At 33.0% G+C, this 21092-nt stretch overlaps 1 protein-coding gene across 1 annotated transcript in view; it reads left to right on the top strand.

Moving 5' to 3' along the window:
* Positions 1 to 21092, top strand: part of RASA1 (RAS p21 protein activator 1) — a 108807-nt gene that overhangs the window by 47505 nt on the left and 40210 nt on the right. Inside the window, exons 2-6 of the mRNA XM_072792677.1 lie at positions 6633 to 6785; positions 7782 to 7917; positions 8541 to 8611; positions 12452 to 12569; positions 15869 to 15900. Of these exons, the coding sequence (XP_072648778.1) occupies positions 6633 to 6785; positions 7782 to 7917; positions 8541 to 8611; positions 12452 to 12569; positions 15869 to 15900 (510 nt within the window). The remainder of the gene's footprint in view (positions 1 to 6632; positions 6786 to 7781; positions 7918 to 8540; positions 8612 to 12451; positions 12570 to 15868; positions 15901 to 21092) is intronic.

Genomic DNA, 21092 nt, shown 5'->3' with positions numbered 1-21092 from the left:
GTCTTTCTTTATTCACACCAGCTGGTTTTCTCATTGCATAGGTTTCTGTATTATTTTTCCTGATTAAGAAAGACAAACTAAAGAGCACAAAAGCTCCTATAAGGCCCATCAAATGTCCTCTACTGATACACAACATAAGTTTATAAAAACAATTCAGGTGATTCCAAGTTTTAAAGTAAATTGGTTCCTGCAACGTGTCCAACTTGTCTCTTTTATTGTTGACTCTTGAAATATATAGTATCATCTTGTATGGCATGTTATCTTAGATAAACTGATTATGTAGTTTCTGATGAAATCAGCTCTGTATCTGCCTGTAAGATTTCTCAACTTTAAAAAACAAAACAAAGGAATGTAGGGGAGAAAAAGAAAAACCAAGAAACAGACTTAATTATAGAGAACAAACTGATGGTTGTCAGAGGGGAGGTGAGCCAGGGGATGGGTGGGATGGCTGAAATAGGTGGTGGAGATGAAGGAAGGCACTTGTGCTGAGCACCAGGTGATGTATGGAGGTCTTAGATCGCTATATTGTATACCTGAAACTAATATTACACTGTATGTTAACTAACTGGAATTTAAATAAAAACTGGGGAAAAGATTTCTCAACAAAAATTTACAAAGCTAGCCGAGAAAAATATATTACTTATTAAATTTCCCACTGTTTTCTTTTCCCTACCTCCTTAAAAGAAAGAGAAAAAGAGAGAGGTACTTTTAAATAGGAGGACATTAGATACTTTATTATTAAAATGCTACATTAGCAAAGTTTAAATCACAGTATCTCAAATGCATATTTTCTTTGTCATCCCTCCAGAGAATATATCCACTGGAGAAAGAATGGGGCTATCTGCAGGTTTTCTCCTGGAGTTGCCAGGAGAAATGGAAGAATTTCTAGTTTATGAATACAGTGGCATCTCCAGTGCCACTTAACGTGTATGATCTGTAATGTTCAGAAAAGGAATTTTGGGAGAAGAAATTTTCTCTTAAAAATAAGACTTTTGCAGAGACATTGTGTTCTCTTCCCCAAATTAGCTGGAAGGTGAAACAAGACTGGAAAATAGGAAGATAACTGGAGCTTATGTGATCTACAAATTAATTATCCATTATGCCAGAGTCATAAAATTTGGGATTTTCACTGATGAAATTGTATTAATCAGTCGTATAGTCTTTTATATGTATATATATAATTTTATATGTATTATTTCATCTAATATCAAGCCAACCTACTATGAGGTAGATGTTGTTATTATATGCCTTTTATAGAGGAGAAAACTGAGGCTCAGAAATTAAGTCATTTGCCCACACTTGTACAGTCTGGTGGCAGAGCTACAATTCAATCAGGAGCAGGGTGGCTCCAGAGTCTTTACTTAACCATTATGCAATTATAGCCTAGGTAGTAGTTTTTCATTTTTATATTTTTCTTTGAAGGAGTTTAGGACAAATCTGTAATTTATTCTGAGGTTAGATGAAAATTGTTTTCCATATTTCATAACTGATAGTAATAAGTAACAAAATGTAGAGGCTTGACCAGAATCATGGAGGTTTCTGGTAAGTCTTTATCTTTCCAGTTGGTTTAGTCTCTTCTGAACATGTTTAGGAGGTGTCAGTGTAGCCATCTCTCTTTGAGCTCCCTTGGTCTAAATTATTTTCATATTCATTTTAGACCTAGCTGGCAGTCTTCAAAGATCAGGACTTAACTTATTATGAACATTGAAGAAAAAAAAATTATTTCCCCAACATTATGGTTTATGATTTGACACTTCTTCCTTCATTCAACAAATGCTTTTCTTAATTTATTTTTAAAATATTTTAGTTATTTATTCATAAGAGACACAGAGATAGAGGCAGAGACATAGGCAGAGGGAGAAGCAGCCTCCCTGTGGGGAACCTGATGCAGAACTTAATCCCAGGATCCCGGGATCATGACCTGAGTCAAAGGCAGACGCTTAACCACTGAGCCACTCAGGCATCCCTCAACAAATGCTTTTAAAATTAATATTACTATGTGCCAGGTATATTCTGTGATTAAAATTTGCCATAAATGTAGTAAGTAGAGTAACAAATTTACATTAGGTAGTGGTGCCCATATATATTCGGTAATCTCGTGTTCCACTCAGAATATCCTTATACTCCAATACAATACCAGTTAGTTATTCTGCGTTCCTTAGAGATATTCCAGATTCACATTTTTAAAACTTATTTGAAAACAATCACCAGTGAAACTACCCTTATCAAGATATAATAAGACTTTGATTGTAAAGATTGTTAAGAAATAGTGGGAATGATTAAATAGATTTTTTTTATTTCCTTGTAATATTTCTGCTGTAACTGTGTATAGTCAGAAAGTGTAGCATTTTTGTAAAATGGATCTTAAACCAATATCCACTAGGGGCACATATCCTCTAGGGGGTTCACATCTTTGGTATGGGGGTATGTTTTGGAAAGCCATATTACACATTTTTTAAAAAGTATTTTATTTATTTATTCATGAGAGAGAGAGAGAGAGAGAGAGAGAGAGAGAGATGCAGAGACCCAGGTAGAGGGAGAAGCAGGCCCCATGCAGGGAGCCCTATGTGGGACTCGATCCTGGGACTCCAGGATCACGTCCCAGGCTGAAGGCAGGCGCCAAACCGCTGAGCCACCCAGGGATCCTCATACACGTTTTTTATATAAAATGAATTTTATTACAAATTTCAGAAAATGAAAGTAGATAGCATTTTTTTTTGACTCGGGGTTAAATAGAATCTATAATGCTTCTCTGTGAGAATGTGACAGCTTAAGTATTCTGGATTTCCTGGTAGGTGAAATTTTATGTTTATCAAAAAGTTCATGGGTTAAAAAACGGTGTTGAGAGACATTGTTTTAAAGACCGAAGGACCAGTGCTCTGTGGATGTAGAGCTTAGGTTCTATAAAGCTGAAGTACTTTAATCAAATCATATCACATTGGAATTGTGATCTATTTATAAAATATTTGTTTTACCTACATATTGTGATACTATATGCATTTATAATAAAATTATTATTTTACCTAGCATGATACTGCTTTTTTTTTATTTCCAAGTTTTTAAATGGGAAAAAGATTGCATGTTGTAACCGCTTTTTTGAAGTGCTTTTTATTCTTCAATAATAGCTTTAAAATAGCTGTGCAGGTACATTTAAAATATTCTTGTATGATTTACCTTAATTTCAAATAAACAATAAAGATAATTCAAGAAAGTATGAGTTTTGATTAAGACAATTCAGTTTTGTTGGTTTGTTTTTTGTAGAACAGCCAGTGGATTTTAACAATGGAATTTCAACACTTAGAGTATCCAACTCAACTACATATATGCTCATCCAGGCTATTACTGGATAACTTATTTTCTATTTATAACCATAATCAATGACTTTTTTTTACTGTAGTTGACACACATATTAGTTTCAAGTATACAACTTAGTGACTTGACAATTACACAGTATGTTGTGTTCATCTTAAGTATAGCTACCATCTATCATCATAGATGGCTATTACAATATTTTTTTTAATTTTTTTAAATTTATTTATGATAGTCACACAGAAAGAGAGAGAGAGGCAGAGACATAGGCAGAGGGAGAAGCAGGCTCCCATGCACTGGGAGCCCGATGTGGGATTCTATCCCGGGTCTCCAGGATCACGCCCTGGGCCAAAGGCAGGCGCTAAACCGCTGCGCCACCCAGGGATCCCACAATATTATTGACTATATTAATTATAGTGTGCCTTTTGTTCTCATGACTTACTCATTTCAAACCCAAAGCCTGTATTTTCCACCTCCTTTCACCCATTTTGCCCATCCCCCCACTCCTCTCTGCTTTGGCAACCATTAGTTCTCTGTATTTACAGGTCTGATTCTCTTTAGTTTATTTATTTAACAATTTAAAAAAATAATAATGAATTGACATATTTTGCATCATGTATTTGAAGCTTCCTGAGCTTTTGGCATAAAGGGAATTATTAGTATTCAAGAAACAAAATTGTTTAAGATACTGTTTGTCTTAAACTGAATACCTGTGTTAATGCCAGAATCTTACAGAAAGTACATAGAGTTAAAAACAAAATCACAAATATACTTTTATATAGTAGTAAAAGTTTTTAGTCAAGTATTTTTATGAATTAGTAATTGTGTAACACCTCAAGCCTTTTGTATCACCTCATGGTGGGTTTACAAGATGGAGATTAAAATGTTTTAATCTAGACATTTTGGGCAAAACAACAGAAATTTTAACAAATATAAGCTATATAAAAATAGGAGTTTTGCTTATAATTGTTTTTTTTAAGATTATTTATTTATTTATTAGAGAGAGAGAGAGACAGGCAGAGGGAGAAGCAGGCTCCATGACGGGAGCCTGATGTGGGACTCGATCCCGGGTCTCCAGGATCACACCCTGGGCTGAAGGCAGCACTAAACCGCTGAGCCACCCGGTCTGCCCTATAATTTTTTTTTTTAAGGATTTTCTTTTGAAAGAGAGTGAGTGAGTGATAGCACAATTGGGGGAAGGGGCAGAGAGAGAGGGAGAAGCAGACTTCCCTGCTGAGCAGAGAGCCTGATGTGGCTCCATCCCAGGACGGTGGGATCATGACCTGAACAGAAGGAAGGCAGCCTCTTAACTAACTGAGCCACCCAGGTGCTCTGCTTATAATTGTTTTTAATTTTTGTCTTTTCAGTGTGTAAATCTGCCCCGTGGGATAGCTTCATTGCTTTAGGTAATAATGTACCAATTTCATGTTCTAAGGACATGTCCCATGTATTTTCATGACAAAATAAACTTCTAAATAAATTTTTTTGAATGGTGACTTTTAAAATCTCTTTATTTTTATTTTTTATTTATTTGAGAGAGAGGGGGGATCACAAGCGGGGGTAGGGGCAAAGGAAGAGGGAGAAACAGACTCCCCTGGTGAGCAGGGAGCCTGATGTGGGGCTTGATCCCGGGACCCTGAGATCACTTACCTGTGTTGAAGGCAGACACTTACCTGACTGAGCCACTCAGGTGCCCTCTAAATAAATTTTGTCGTGATCATATATGGTTAAATTTTAGCTCTTCAAGGAACTTTTAATCATCATTAGTCTAAACTTTTCCTTTTAGATTAAAAAAAAAAAAAGCTCTTGAAAGTTGAATTTACTTGTCAGTAGCCTCAAATATATGATTGAACTGAGATTAGAATTTTAGAAGAATGCAGTGTTGATTATTCTTTGCCTCCTTTCTCTAATACAATTTATAATTATGTTCTTCCTATTCAGTTAAAACTAGCTTCATGATTAAGTTTTTCATTATTTTATTTGTCTTTTGCATAGACTTCAAATAAATGGGTTGGTTTTTTAAAAGAAAATTGAAAATTCTTTTGATAAGTTTTAAGCTTTTTTTTTTTTAAATAAACTAATGAGTCTAGAATAGTTAGCCTTCCTTACAACAAGCCTACAAAAATAGGACTGTAATAGTTTTGACTATTGACTTCTCTTTAGATATTAAATATATCAGTACAATATGAATGTTTTATTGTTTTCCTGAGTGTTTCAAAAGAGACTACAAGTATCAAGATGACTTTGGATGACTAACATATGGAAGGTGTAAAAATATTTCATAATTATTTTGTAGAACTATTACCATGGCCATGTGAAAATTCCAATACATTTCTTTTTTTACATTTTTATTTTTTATTTACGATAGTCACACACACACAGAGAGAGAGAGAGAGAGGGGAAGAGACATAGGCAGAGGGAGAAGCAGGCTCCATGCACCAGGAGCCTGACGTGGGATTCGATCCCGGGTCTCCGGGATCGCGCCCTGAGCCAAAGGCAGGCGCTAAACCACTGCGCCACCCAGGGATCCCTAATTCTAATTATGCTTCTGTTTATATCAATCCATGAGTCTCTTATAGGCATAAATTGGTAGCGTGGGTGATGCTAGATTTATAGCCAGTCATTTAAGCAGATTATCTAGTAGCATGGTAGGTAGAATATATTTAATTTCAGAATAGGAAAGTTAAAGGAACAAAGGTATTATTTATTTCCTACATGTTTGTTAAATACATGTGAGGAATTAAGGTCATATGTGTGGTTATGGAGTAGTAGAAATAATCAGCTTCATGTCAAAATAGGAAATTAGAACAGTAGTCTTTCAACAGTGTCATTCTATTTTCCCATTCTAGAGCACAGACACTGAAATGGAATAGTTTTATTTTCTTTCAGGTACCATGTATTTTGCTTGTTATGTCAAGTGATAGGTATATACTTAGGTTCCTTAGTATGTAGAGAGATGGTAATTGTTTCCATTGTCTATCATATTCTAATTTTTCTAAATAAAGATTTGACTGTTATAAGTGTTTATATCTTCATGAGGTAGACAATCCTGGAGGGAGACAGATGGACAGACATGGAAGAAGTTTATATGTGAGATGATTAGCCCTGAGCTTATAGAACAAATTAGAAACTGAGTAAATGAATTTTTGAGAGAGGGAGAAGTTAGAAACAATTGAGTTAAAATTGGAATAACCAACGCAGAGTAAAGGGTAAATGTTTAAGTTACATTTAGGTATTTAAAACCTCTAGTGGTAAGTTTTCAACTACCAATAGTAATTTTATGTTTGCTGTTTGTATTCTAATGTCAATTTTTTTCCCTGTAGGTGGTATCATGGAAAACTTGATAGAACTATAGCAGAAGAACGCCTAAGGCAGGCAGGGAAGTCCGGCAGTTACCTTATAAGAGAGAGTGATCGGAGGCCAGGGTCCTTTGTGCTTTCATTTCTTAGCCAGACAAGTGTTGTCAACCATTTTAGGTAAGTATTTATTTCTAATATGAGGCTAGATAATATAGTTTACTTTGCTGTTCTTGAATATATCTGCCTTAATAAAGGTGAATGATTCACTCATATTTAAATGATGGGGAAAGTGATTTGTTTTCAATTAAGTGACTTAATCAGGTGATATAGAGTAGATAATTGAATGTTTACTTTTTTGGTTTAAAAACATTGGGCATTACTGTGCCAATCTCAAAAATAATTATCACTTTTAAAGTATAAAGAGCTATGAAGAAACTTTGAACGGTAAAGCAGAAATGAAATGTATATTTTTAGACTACAAAGTAATAAATTATAGGAAATAGTATTTAAGAGTCAAGATGTGTGCTTTTTCTTTAATTCATTTTGCTTTGCTGTTCTGAAATTCTTTATAAACATTCATGTCAAAGGTATGCATTTTTTCAAGTACAGATATCAAAGTCTATATAAATACATGTCCCTATGTTATTGTCTTTAATTTCATTTTTATGGGAGACATTGAAAAAATCATATGCTGCCTATGTTAACTGATAAAATGTTTGTATACCCTTGACTTTCAGATCTTAAAATAAATTTTAAGAGCATTTTATACCACACATAGAATGTAAAATTATAATCCTCTAAGTATTTTGAGATCTGTGAGCTACTCTTAGCCAGAGAAAACTTACTAAAATTGCTATTCAGCCTTAAATATGAAAAGTGAGCAGAGGTATATGAGGATAGATTTATAAATATTGCAGTGAGTTATGTAATGGGGTTTGGTTTGTAGTCACATAATGTATTTCATATCACATAAATACACATTTTTTTTGAAGAAATAACCTCAGGTAAATTTGCATTGACGTAGATATTAATAAATGGTATCATTGTAATGCAAAGATATAGTTAAAGGAAAACAGTATGAAAATTAGGGATTTATAATTTCTTTAGAAATTGGTCTTCAAAATTGGCTCTATAGGTTTTTGTTATACTGTATGTCTTTTCCTGTACAAATAGGATTATTGCTATGTGTGGAGATTACTACATTGGTGGAAGACGTTTTTCTTCATTGTCAGACCTAATAGGTTATTACAGTCATGTTTCCTGTTTGCTTAAAGGAGAAAAATTGCTTTATCCAGTTGCACCACCAGAGGCAAGTAAAACTTTAATAAAATAATTTTCAAAAATTTATTATTTCACTTTACTAATGAGGTTAGCTCTTGTTCAGTTTCTTATGGTGTTATTACATTTCAAAATATATTTGTTGTTTTAAATTTTAATTCTGGTTGTACTGTGAGCAAAACCGATTCCCTCTTAAAAAAATTTTTTTCTGTAATTTTCTATTTAAGTTGCCTTTTTTTTTTTTACAATATCATATGGTGATACCTTAACAAATATTTTTAAGTGAATGAAGAGTAATGACTAATAGCATAGGTAATCCTGAAGTTGCTGCAAGATTCTGAAATGCCTATACATCATTAGAGAAAGGTTAATTTATGTGTTCCACATAGTTCATTTAAAATCAAGTGGTTGTTCATACTACTTGATAAAAACATTGGTTATACCATTAAAAGAATTTCTTTAAAGAAAAAACAGAAACAAGACAAGTATTTCTAGGCTTTGAGTATTTAGAACCTTACTAAAGAATAATTTGAAGGATCCTATGGTGTTCATAATGTGGATTTTTGTTGGTTTTAACTTGATGTGAACATACCTGATTTGACTTTGACATAAAGAGTTTATCTTTTGTAAAATTTATTTTTTTATGATTCCTAGCCAGTAGAAGATAGAAGGCGTGTCCGAGCCATTCTACCTTATACAAAGGTTCCAGACACTGATGAAATAAGGTATTTTATAACATAGTCTCATCTGTAGGCATTTGAATTAGGCATTTGACAGACTTTGAAAACTTGCTACTCTTGGACTAGGAAGGTTTTAGAATTTGAGGAAATAGCATGCAACAAGGTGAAAGTGCCTTAAATATGGAGTTCATTGTTTCTGTACTCCTGTGTTTGGCTTATTTGTTCAGAGAATGGATTTGGATCAGAGTGGCCACAGTGAAGATGGCAGGTGAAATAAATTCAGTTTTTATTAGACTGTCTCTGACAAAGTAAAGATAATTGTTATATTCTTTAGTTTAATTTTTATTAATATGTGGCATTTATGTTTCAAATGTAATTTGTACCTAAATGATGACTGAACTTCTGTTTACATGATGAGTGAATAGTTTAAGTATGGCATTGAACTACAGAACATAATAATTTTTAAAAATTATTTTTATATAATTTGATATATATAACTTGTTTTTATTATTTTTATATAATCTGGTGTTTGATTAATTATGAAATTATCAGTTCCTTTCTATAAGCTATTTAACCTTGCAATAGAAAATTTTCTTACTGGTAAAATGTTTACTGATTCTAAGTGTACAGCTTCTCACTGAAGTCAACAGCAGCATTTAAAAAACAGTAACTGGGGGGAGGTTACTGAAATTTCTGGAAATAGGATATTTTAAAAAACAAAGATTTAACTATCTGGAATCTCAGAATAAAGATTCCATTTTTATATGATTGTGCATGAAGTAACAACTTCTCATTTAGTTTTTATTGGCATACCTTTATTTGTGATCTAATCAGGAAAAGCCAGTGAAAGAAAGAAGGAATGAAATGTATACAATAAAGAAGAACAGTGGTGAGCTACCAATTCAGGAATTTTGAATAACTTGTAAATTCCCAGTGTATCATCTAGGACAGCAGTTCTCAAAGTGTGATCCATGTAACCTTGGAGATCCTTGAGATCCATTTAGAGAATTCATGAGAGCAAAACTATTCTTAATAAGACTACCATATAATTTGCCTTTTTCACTGTGCCATTTACACTGATGGGACAAAATATCAAGCAGTAAAATTGTTAGTGCCTTAGCACAAATCAAGGCAGTGCAGTGGCACCAAAGTATACAGTGTTCTTTACAGCCACACACTTGGAGGTAAATAGTACCAACCAGTTTCCCCTCATATTTTCATATTTTTCTTGATGAGACTGTAAAAAGGTGGTTTTTTTTTCCTGCCAAAATCTAAACTCTTTGAATATTCTGTGTGGTGAATACGTTTTTAATCTTCAGTGTGACGAAATGTAAAGTACACACAAAGTATCTTCATTGCGTACCCCAGGTCCTTGTCTTGAGGAAAGCAGTGAGTTGAGAACTGAGCTAGCTTCTGCCTTTGTGCACACCCTTTGTACTTAAGAGAATGACAGGCAAACTATGGTTATTCTGTCTAGAGTATCTGTCTTTTTTTTTTTTTTTTAAGAGTAAATCTATTATGTTACATTAGGGAGAATAACTGGTGATGTTTGTTGCCGATGACAAAATTTGAGCTTGCAAGCAAAAATGAGAATTTTGGAAATCCTGTATCTGCTATCAGGAGTTTGATAGCTTCCCACATACTTCCTGATTTTTCTGATGAGATTGGTAGAGATGCTAAAGAATGTGATGTTTTGATTGTGTAAAATGTCTTTACATCTGGATGATCAGCTCAGTGAATCAGTATTTTTTAAATGATCAATGCACGCTGTTAAAGAATTATGCCTCGGTAAAGGTCTATGGGTAAATAGATGTTACTGAAATGGGGTACGGAAAGTTCATTGGTGTAGATTCCATGTTACAACTAACCTTCCAAGTACCAATTGTTGAGTTTTTGGTGTAATATCATAGAATATCTGTAGTTATCTGAGAGGCTATTGAAATACTCATTCCTTTCACAACTACATAATTTTGGCTATCCAGATTTTTTTTCATATGCTTTGAACAAAAAAATGTAAAACAGTAGATTGGATGTAGAAGGAGAAGAATCTAGCAGTTTGCAGTTAAGCCAGATGTTGAGATTTACAAAAATGTAAAACAATATTATTCACACTAAACTTGTAAAAAATAATTTTTCATATTCTTTATGTTATGTGTGATGAGGTATATTATTTTTTAAGAAATTAGTAAACATTTAAGAACATTTTAAATTCTAATATGATAAATATCAATAGATACAATTCACTGTAAATAAAAGCCTATCAGAGTATCAGTTTTTAGGTATATAAAGGTTCCTGAGAGACCTTCAGAACTGACAACTACTGGTCTAAGAAGAAGAAAATTTAAATAAGAATTAGAATGTATAAATTTTAATTTGATCATAGAAATACACGGGAATGTATGAGTCCTAAAAAATTTGTATGTATCTGAAGTTTTTTTTTTTCTTTTAGGTAAAAATATCTGAAGATTAATGAGATTTAATAAGGCATCTTAACCTTTTTTGGGGAAAATGCAAAATAAAAAAGAATCTTATGTTTATATTGTTTGTGTTAGTAATCATTTTATTAAATTTTTTTCATTTTTGTACCATATATTTCATGTTCTAGAAACCACAGAATTCTCTTAAGACTGTTTTTGACCAAGAAATGAAACTTGTCACTTCACATTTGTCTTCTGTATTTTTGTCCATATGTATTCTCCTTTTACTCATAATTCTGTTCTTTAATGTAGTTATTTAGGAGATTGGTTCTAGAAAGGAATAATTTATTTGGTTAAGTAGTTATGTCTGCTGCCAATCAGTGAAATATTGGTCACTGTTAAGAAGAGTTGTAGAATCAAGATGAGATGCAGTATTACATGCTCATTGATACAGTATTCATCTAAAGTTTTCTAGTCTTAAACTTGTCCACACTGAAGTTTGTGATTTTTCTGGAGAAAAACAGTTTTTAGAAGTATGAGAGGAGATTTGCTAAATGGAACTTTGGTTTGTGAAAATTTAGACTGGAAGGAAAATTGATTAAGAAACCTGCAATAGATACTGATACAGATATAGGGTGAATAGCAGCAACCAATCAATCTTAAAACCTTAAACAATGAGAGGCATACATTCAGGCCTAAAATGAAAAGTTCAGTGAATTACTGGTGTTGATAGAGGGCATCAATATAAAACTTATTCTTCCTGTGATTTTTGTGGAGTTTGAAAACATATAGATTACAAGAAAAAGAAACTAGTTTGTGTATGCATCCCCCCACTCAGAAATTGATAACAGAAAAAAATGCATGCATTCTCCTATCCTTTGATACAGCTTTCAGAGAACAAGTGCTATGTTGTATCATGGCTATCTAATTGAATTAAATAAACCTTACTGTTTTTTATGAGAAAAATGTTAGTTCTCATAAACAATTGCTGATAAGGCTAATTGTGCTTACTTAAATTTTTTCTAAAGTAACTGTATCTTGTGTATGTGTAATGAGTTAATTATATTATAATTTTATATCTAGCCCACATCTGAAAGAGTTAATTACATGGAAGCTTAAATTTTTAAGCTCAGTCTTCTTGGAGTTATTCCCTAAAGCCTGTAATACATATATAATTACTGTTTACAAAAATTATAATTTGAATTTAAGAGTAATCCAATAATGTAGATAGTGCAGATACCATTATTAAATCCGTTTTACATATGAAGAAATAAGATTCAGAATAAGTATCTTCAGAATTTTATGTATAGATGATACCAAAAACAGGATAAAAAATCCAGGGTATTTGACTTTAATTTCTTGCATTTTCTTGCATCATATTATCTCTGTACTATGGCACATGATTACTCAAATTTCCATGTTTAAAATTTTAGTTAAATTTTAATAAGTTCATAATTGCTGTTTTCAGTTTCCTAAAAGGAGATATGTTTATTGTTCACAATGAATTAGAAGATGGATGGATGTGGGTTACAAATCTAAGAACAGATGAACAGGGCCTTATTGTTGAAGACCTGGTGGAAGAGGTGGTAAGTTTTGTTCTTTTCCTCTCACTCTTAGAATTTTAAATATTATGTACATTTTTGGAACTTCACCATAATCAGGCAAAGTTAGAAATGAAACTTTGTTGAATGAAAAACCTCAATTTCCTAAGTATGAGGAATTTTTCATTAAAATATATTTACTGTAGTAAACATTACTAATTTACTGAAGTAAAGAGCATAACTAAGCTAGCGTGTTTGAATCTTTAACTGTCAATTTTCAGAAAGTTTTTATGAGTTTCTAAGAATTAAAAAAAAAGATGAACATTTGTCCTTCTTTGTATCTTTTAGTGGTCTTCCTCGTAAGTGAGGCTATGAAAAAATGATCATGGAATCAATCAAATAGGGTTGCACGTGTTTGCTTTCAGATTTGTTATCTCCCAAATATATGTACAATTTTCTAGTAACCTTGGAAAAACTTAGTTGTACTACACATTTATTATTATGTTTCTACATTTCCAGTATTCCCACTTTCATTGTCACCACATAATACATATCAGTAGTCTTTCACACAGTATAGATAATTGTGTGGTTTTTTGATAGCAGGTCTGCTTTCAAGCAGCATTTGCATTTCAGTGATAATACCCAGTATTACTGAATCCTATCAAATATATTACAATTTTGGAATTCATCCTTTCTTTTTGGATTTGTTTAGTATGATGGAATGGTTTCCTTTTTATAACCCTTGGAGCTACTGTTTTTAAATTATGTCAGGAACTTGGTAATATTCTGTGCTTTGATTATTTTCCAGGAAGATAGCAGTGGAGAATATTTTTCTTTGTTATTAATTCTCTTGATTAATAGATCTTGATAAGTAGAAGTAGAACATATGAGGAAAAGTGGAGGGCAGTTGAGGAAATGGTATGATGCATTGCCTGCACATAGTAACTTGGTGGAAGAGCTGGGATTAGAACTCCTAATTTCTAGGTTAGTATTTGGTATTTTACAGTAGGGAGAGTAATTTATTTTATATAGGACAGAAGTGTTCAGACAGAAGAACCTTACTGTTTTGGTTTTACTACAAATTTCTTAGTTAAAACTTTTTTATGTCGGAGTTTTTCCTCCCTGCTATCATCCCCCGGCCCGATTTTTTCCTGACTATTTGAAGGATTTAGTATAGTTTAACTTTTCTCCAGCTCTTGGGATTCTGGGTCAAACTTAATAAGATAAACTTTAAGAAGGATAAGTGAAAGTTACCCAATGAGTACAGGAAAAAAAAAATCCCAATTTAAGATAAGGGCTCATGATCTAACATCAATAAAAGGAAAAAAAAAAAAAAAGAAGTTAACAAGTCAGCATGAATGAACAATATTATGTGGCTGCTAAAAGGAATATAAGCACTTTCAATTAATAGTGGAATAGTTCCAAGTTAGAATTAATAAACAGTTTTTACCCTAATAGTTAAAATAAGTTTTCATAATGATTTTCATTGGAGCATAGTGATTCCTTGTAGCTTGAAAAGCCATTTGGAGGTTTTCTAGATATCAGACATTAGGTTGGTAGTTGGATTTAAGGATTTTCCCACTGAAATTCTTTTTTTTTTTTTTTTAGTTTTTTTTAAATTTTTATTTATTTATGATAGTCACAGAGAGAGAGAGAGAGGCAGAGACACAGGCAGAGGGAGAAGCAGGCTCCATGCACCGGGAGCCCGATGTGGGATTCGATCCCGGGTCTCCAGGATCGCGCCCTGGGCCAAAGGCAGGCGCCAAACCGCTGCGCCACCCAGGGATCCCTCCCACTGAAATTCTAATTACTGTTCTCCAAGTACATTTATACTTTTATGCCTTAAATCTATAATGTAAGCTCCGTGAGGATTTTTGTCTCTGATTCAATGATGTGTATATCCACAGCATAGTATAGTGTCTGGCATTATTAAGCCTTCAGCAAATGTTTGTTGAATGAATTTCTTTATGCCTACACTTTCCTGATAACTCTTGCCCTGCTAGACTATTGCCATGTAAAATTTGATTCATCTTTATCAATTCAGCTCAGGTGTTGCTCCTGTTTTCACAGAGGATTTATGTCTTTCTTGGGCTAAGTTGTTTCATCTTGTGTTTTTATAGCACTTTGTTAATTCTATATTTTATTAGAATTATTGTATTGTATTGAATTTATTAGAATTATTGTATAAAATTTATGTTGTAAATCTGTTCTATAGAGATTAACTCCTTTTGGGCAGTGATTATGCATTTTGTTTTTGTGTAATTTTTTTTTCTTAAGACATTCAGTGGTTATTTGATTTTAGTTCTGTCAGGTATTTGATGGGTAGGGAACAAATGGAGAGAAGCAAATCCATGTATATAGACAGACCATTTTTCTACTTTTTTCCTTTATTACTCAGTGAAAACCTGGTGCCAGGTACCCAGTTTTGCTGGGTACTAGGAGTACAGTTCAACAAATATTCAGTGAAAATTATATGTCCAGCATTGTGCTAGTGGTTATAGTGGTGGTTGGGTGTTAACAAAGAAGGGTTAAGATCTTAAGGTGGTTGTAGCCTTTATAGTGGGATGAGTAACACCGGTGTATCTTACCTAATAGGAATGTCAGAGTAAGGTAAACTTCAAAAGATGCTTAAAAAAAAGGGGGTTTTCTTTTCTATTCAAAGTAGAAGTTTATGTTTTAGAAGAGACTCTGTTTTACTGAGGACTAGTATTTGAGGAAGATCCTGTCTGGATAGTTTAGGTTAACAAACAGGAATAGAATATTCTAAGTTAAAAAGAATAAGCCAGTGGTGTGAGAATATAGTTTAGCACATCAGTAGTTATGTGTGTCCATTGTTATAGATAACTAAAGAGAATTGGTAATGGGAGATAGGAATGTAGACTTGAGTGATATGATAAAGGATTTTGGTTTTATCAAAGGAGGAATTTGTAGGGAGCAGAGAGGTATTACAGGTTTGGTTTTGTTTCTTTTAGTTTTGTTTGGTGTTTCTCACTGTAAGACAAAGTTGCACTTGAAACTGATAAGTCCAGATTGGAGTGGTGAGATGATGGGGTGGGACAGGGCATAGGGGTAATTAAACTCACTGGGTTGTGGTAGTAGTTTGAGAAAAGGGAGGAAAAGGGCCTGAATTACAGTAACCACAACAAGAGGAAAAGAGTGTAATGGTAAAGGGAGAGAGTTTTGGAAAGATATCTTGAACTGATACATCTTTCCTTGTATATGCACAAGTAAATATGAGGAACAGGGTAGAGGTATGTTTGCAGATGTGATTTTTATTAATTTTAATAAAAACAGATTAATATTTTAAGTTACATAAAATACTGTCTTAATGTCTTACCCTTTAGGGCCGGGAAGAAGATCCACATGAAGGCAAAATGTGAGTTTGTGTTAATTACTAAAAGGAAAAAGAAAATATGTTGTAAACCTACAAATTGGAATACTTAGGCCAAAATTTATTTTAAAAGAAAATTGCTACTTCTGAGGCTGACCAAAGAATTGTTTTTATTTTGGTGCAGGAACTGATATGTTAGTATTTTCTTTAGGATCTACTGATAGTCTTATTTTTAAATAATGAAGATGTCTTTTATCTATATGCAACTCTTCTGTCACTAAACTAAAGGCTTTTCTATAAACATTAATAACATTATAAATCATAATTCTTCATATTTTTCTTTTTTTACTGATACATTTATAGCATTTCTTGTTTTTGTGACTACATCCTTTGGGTATTTTATGTTTCAGTTTTTTCTTTTCTTTGTTTGTGTCTGTGTGTGTGTGAGAGAGAGAGAGAGAAAGGGAGTAACTTTACTCCAGATCATGGTTCTTTACCATATTAATAAGAATCTGCAAGGCCTTTCTTTTCATAATCTTTTCAGGCTGACTTTAAGTATCTTGTAAGGGCTAATTCAAAGACCAGGTATTACTATACTTGTTATTTGCCATAGTCTCATATTTCAGAAGTTATTAGCTGTTAACAATAATCTCCTATGGGAAATTTACTCTAATTTTGTTTTTGTCCTTGGAGATCTTTTTTAGTGTCCTGCTTATCACCTCATTTATTTGCATATTAATTTTCTTCTGAAGATATTAACTCTCAATTCCAATTCTATTTTATTCATATGATTTTAATAGAAACTGTTCATCTTTTGATCTCTTTTTTCACTGGAACTTTTTTTTCTTTTTACCATCCAGTTAGTATTTATGAATGGAATTTAAGGCTTGTCTCTCAAGTGGTTGCTTTCTCTGTTTTGTAACCATTAGAACACAAAAACATTAAGCTGAATTCTCTACTTTCAGTAAATCTCGGTTAGTTCCCCCCTTTCTTTAGATGTGGAACATATGAGATGTTTTCTGAGTTCATTTTCCTTATTCTGTATAGCTGTGTAACTGCAAAATAGGCTCCATGAATGAGTCTGTACCTTGTTATTTTTAGTGTGAAGTCTTTCCACTACCTATATTAGATTACAAATTCTAATTAATGTTTGGAAGGGACATACCAGTAATGTAAGCAGATGAAGTGAGTCAGGTGTAAATACTCCTCTATTTTTCTCAAATTACAGTAATCTTGATCTTTGCTATTTTACCTCTTTGCTATATGGAACTATTTCCCTATGATACAAACAACAGCGCAAAGTGTGGTGATAAATGGCAACTAACATTCTTTTTTGTGAATGGTGTAATAAGTGGCCCAGGTTCATTCTCTTGCATATAGCTGTCCATTTTTTCAGTACCATTTGTTGAAGAATTTTTTTCCTCTATTGTATATTCTTGCCTCCTGTGTCGTAGACAAATCGACCATATATAATCATACATTATTTCTGGGCTCTCTGTTCCATTGATCTATAGGTCTGTTTTTTTGTTTTTTGATTATTACAGCTTTGTAATATATCTTGAAATCTAGGATTGTGATAACTTCAGCTTTGTTCTTCTTTTTCAAGATTGCTTTGGCTATTCAAGGTGATACATGGTTCCATACAAACTTTAGGATTGTTTGTTCTAGTTCTGTGAAAAATATGGTGGGTTTTTGATTCTGTAGATTGCTTTGGGTAGTATGGACATCTTAACATTTGTTCTAATCCATGAACATGGAATATTTTTCAATTTATCTCTTCAGTTTCTTTCATCATTATTTTATAGATTTTGGAATACAGGTCTTTCACCTTGGTTAAGTTTATTCATAGGTATTTTATTATTTTTGGTACAATTGTAAATGGGATTGTTTTCCTAATTTCTCTTTCTTCTCCTTTATTGTTAGTGTATAGACATGCATGGATTTCTGTATATTTAGTTTATATTCTATGACCTTATTCCATTTATCAGTTCTAGTAGTTTTTTTTGGTGGAATCTTTAGACTTTTTCATATATAGTATTATGTCATCTGCAAATATAGTGAAAGTTTTACTTCTTCCTTCCCAATTTGGATGCCTTTTATTTATTTTTCTTGTCTGATTGCTGCAGCTAGGACTTCCAGTACTTTGTTGAATAAAAATACTAGGAGTAAATATGCTTGTCTTGTTCTTGGTCTTAAGGGAAAAGCTTTGAGTTTGTAACCATTGAGTATGGTACTAGCTTTGGATTTCCCCTATATGGCCTTTATTATGTTGAATTATCTTCCCTCCAAATCTACTTTGTCCAGAGTTGTTTTTTTATATCATGAATGAATACTGTACTTTGTGAAATGCTTTTTCTGCTTCTATTGAGATGATCATATGGTTTTTATCATTTCTCTTGTTAATGTGGTGTATCATGTTGATTGATTTGCAAATATTGAACCCTACTTGCATCCCTGAAGTTGATTTAGTTGTGTTGAATGGTTTTTTAATGAATTGTTGAATTCAGTTTGCTAATATTTTTTTTTTTTAAATTTTTACTTATTTATGATAGTCACACAGAGAGAAAGAGAGAGAGGCAGAGACACAGGCAGAGGGAGAAGCAGGCTCCACGCACCAGGAGCCCGATGTGGGATTCGATCCCGGGTCTCCAGGATCGCGCCCTGGGCCAAAGGCAGGCGCCAAACCGCTGCGCCACCCAGGGATCCCAGTTTGCTAATATTTTGTTGAGGATTTTTACATCTGTCTTTATGAGGGATATTGACCTGCAGTTTTTTTTTTTTCCTTTTTTTTTTTTTTTTTTTTGGTAGTATCTTTGTCTTGTTTTGTTATCAGGATAATGCTGGTCTTGTGGAATGAATTTAGAAGTTTTCATTCCTTTTCTGTTTTTTTTTTTTTTTTTTTTTTTGAATAGTTTGAGAAAAATAGGTATTCACTTTTATTTAAATGTTTGGTAGACAGAATTCACCTGTGAAGCCGTCTGGTCCTGGACTTTTGTTTATTGGGAGTTTGTTGCTTACTGATTCAGCCTCATTGCTAGTATTTAGTCTATTCAGATGTTCTATTTTTTTCTGATTCAGTTTTGGAAGGTTATATGTTTTAGGAGTCCATCCATTTCTTCTAGGTTGTCCAATTTGTTTGCTATACAATTTTTCATAATATCTCTTAAAATCTTTTGTATTTTGATAATGTTGGTTGTTACTTTTCTTCTGTCATTTCTGATAGTATTTGAGCCCTGCTTTTTAATTTTTTTTTTTAAAATGAGTCTGTCTGAAGGTTTACAGATTTGTGTATTTTTTCTAAGAATGAGCTCCTGGTTTCATTGATCTTTTCTACTGTTTTAGTTTCTATTGTATTTGCTTCTGCTGTAATCTTTATTATTTCTTTCTTTCTACTGGCTTTGGGCTTGTTTATTCTTCTTTTCTAGCTCCTTTAGGTGTTAAGTTTAGGTTGTTATTTGAGATTTTTTTCTTCTTTCTTTCTTCCTTTCCTTCCTTTCTTGATTTTATTTATTTATTCATGAGAGAGAGAGAGGCAGAGACACAGGCAGATGGAGAAGCAGGCTGCATGCAGGGAGCCTGATGTGGGACTCAATCCCCAGTCTCCAGGATCAGGCCCTGGACTGAAGGTGGCGTTAAACCACTGAGCCACTGGGCTGCCCATTTTTCTTATTTCTTGATGTAGGCCTGTATTGCTATAAACTTCCCTCTTAGAACATATTTTGCTTCATCTCAAAGATTATGGACTGTTTTCATTTTCATTTGTATCATGTATTTTTTGATTTCCTCTTTGAATCTTGGTTGACCCATTCATTGTTTAGTAGCATGTTATTTAGCTTCCATGTATTCTTCCCAGACTTTTTCTTGTGATTGATTTCTAGTTTCATACTGTTGTGGACAGAAAAGATGCATGATATGATTTTAGTCTTTTTGAATGTCTTGAGGTGTTTTTTTTTTTTTTTTTTTTTTTTGTGGGCTAATGTAATTTATCCTGGGAGATGTTCTGTGTGCACTTGAAAAGAATATGTATTCATGGTTTTTGGGATGCATTGTTCTGCAGATTATCTATCTATCTATCTATCTATCTATCTATCTATCTATCTATCTATCTATCTCTGTTCCATCTAGTATAATGTGTCATTAAAAAGCACTTTTTTCTTATTGATTTTCTGTCTGGATGATCCATCTATGATATAAGTGGGATGTTTAAGTCTCCTACTGTTATTGTATTCCTGTCAAGTTGTTTCTTTTGTGTCTGTTAATAGTGACTCTATGTCTTTAGGTGCTCCCATGCATAGATACTTGTAATTGTTATATCCTCTTGTATTGTTCCCTTTATCATTTTATGTCTTTCTTTTCTCATCACAGCCTTTGTTTTTAAAGCCTATTTTGTCTGACATAAGTATTGTCACCTTTCTTTTTACATCTACCTTTCTTTTTACATCCATTTGCTTGATATTTTTTCATCCCTTCCCTTTCAATCTGCATGTGTCTTTAGGTCTGAGGTAAGTCTCTTGTAGGCGGCATATGGATGTGTCTTGCTTTTTTGTGTCTTGCAGTATTTTCACTTTCTAAGTTGTTTTTTAAGCCACTATCAAAAGTTATAGTAGATCCCAAGTTTTTATGGCAAAGTGATAGAGGGATGATCTGGAGTTGTCAGCCTGGCCTTAAGAGGTGTTAATCAGCAAGATAGATAATAGTCCTTCAGGTAAATGAGAAGAGATTCTAGGAAATTTAATTACTGATTAATTTGTAATACCAGGTTTGTTATTTTATTCTAAGGTAAACTTAAATACTTTAGTTATTATATGTAGTGGATCCAAACTATAATGCCATTTATAATAATTTCTAAATGTTTATTTTAAGTGTACAGAAACTAAAATACTCTAGCCATCTAATTTGTTAGGGCATTAGCTCAGATAGAATTAGGAATGCGAAGCCATTCATTTCTTTCAGTCCTTCTGGTATCTACTCTTTGTCATCACTCAATCTTACTTTCTGACTTTAATATGGGAAGTATTAATTAGCCATGTCTGTTTTCTTTCAAGAGAGAACTTACCTCTTGTAATATGGGAAGGTCACTTTGAGAGTAATATGAGGAAAATTCATTTACTAATTTTTTTTTCTGGATAATTCTGTAGTGGGCTCTACCTATACCATCCTCCCTCCTAATACAAAGAAAAGAGAACCCTAGCTATGATGTAAGCATGCACAGTTTGTCATTATCAGAATTAAAAATA

The sequence above is a fragment of the Canis lupus genome, chromosome 2, assembly GCF_048164855.1.
Source record: "Canis lupus baileyi chromosome 2, mCanLup2.hap1, whole genome shotgun sequence".
Lineage (NCBI taxonomy): Eukaryota > Metazoa > Chordata > Mammalia > Carnivora > Canidae > Canis > Canis lupus.
Note: the sequence above shows the minus strand (reverse complement) of the source record. Positions and strands in the feature narration are given on the sequence as shown.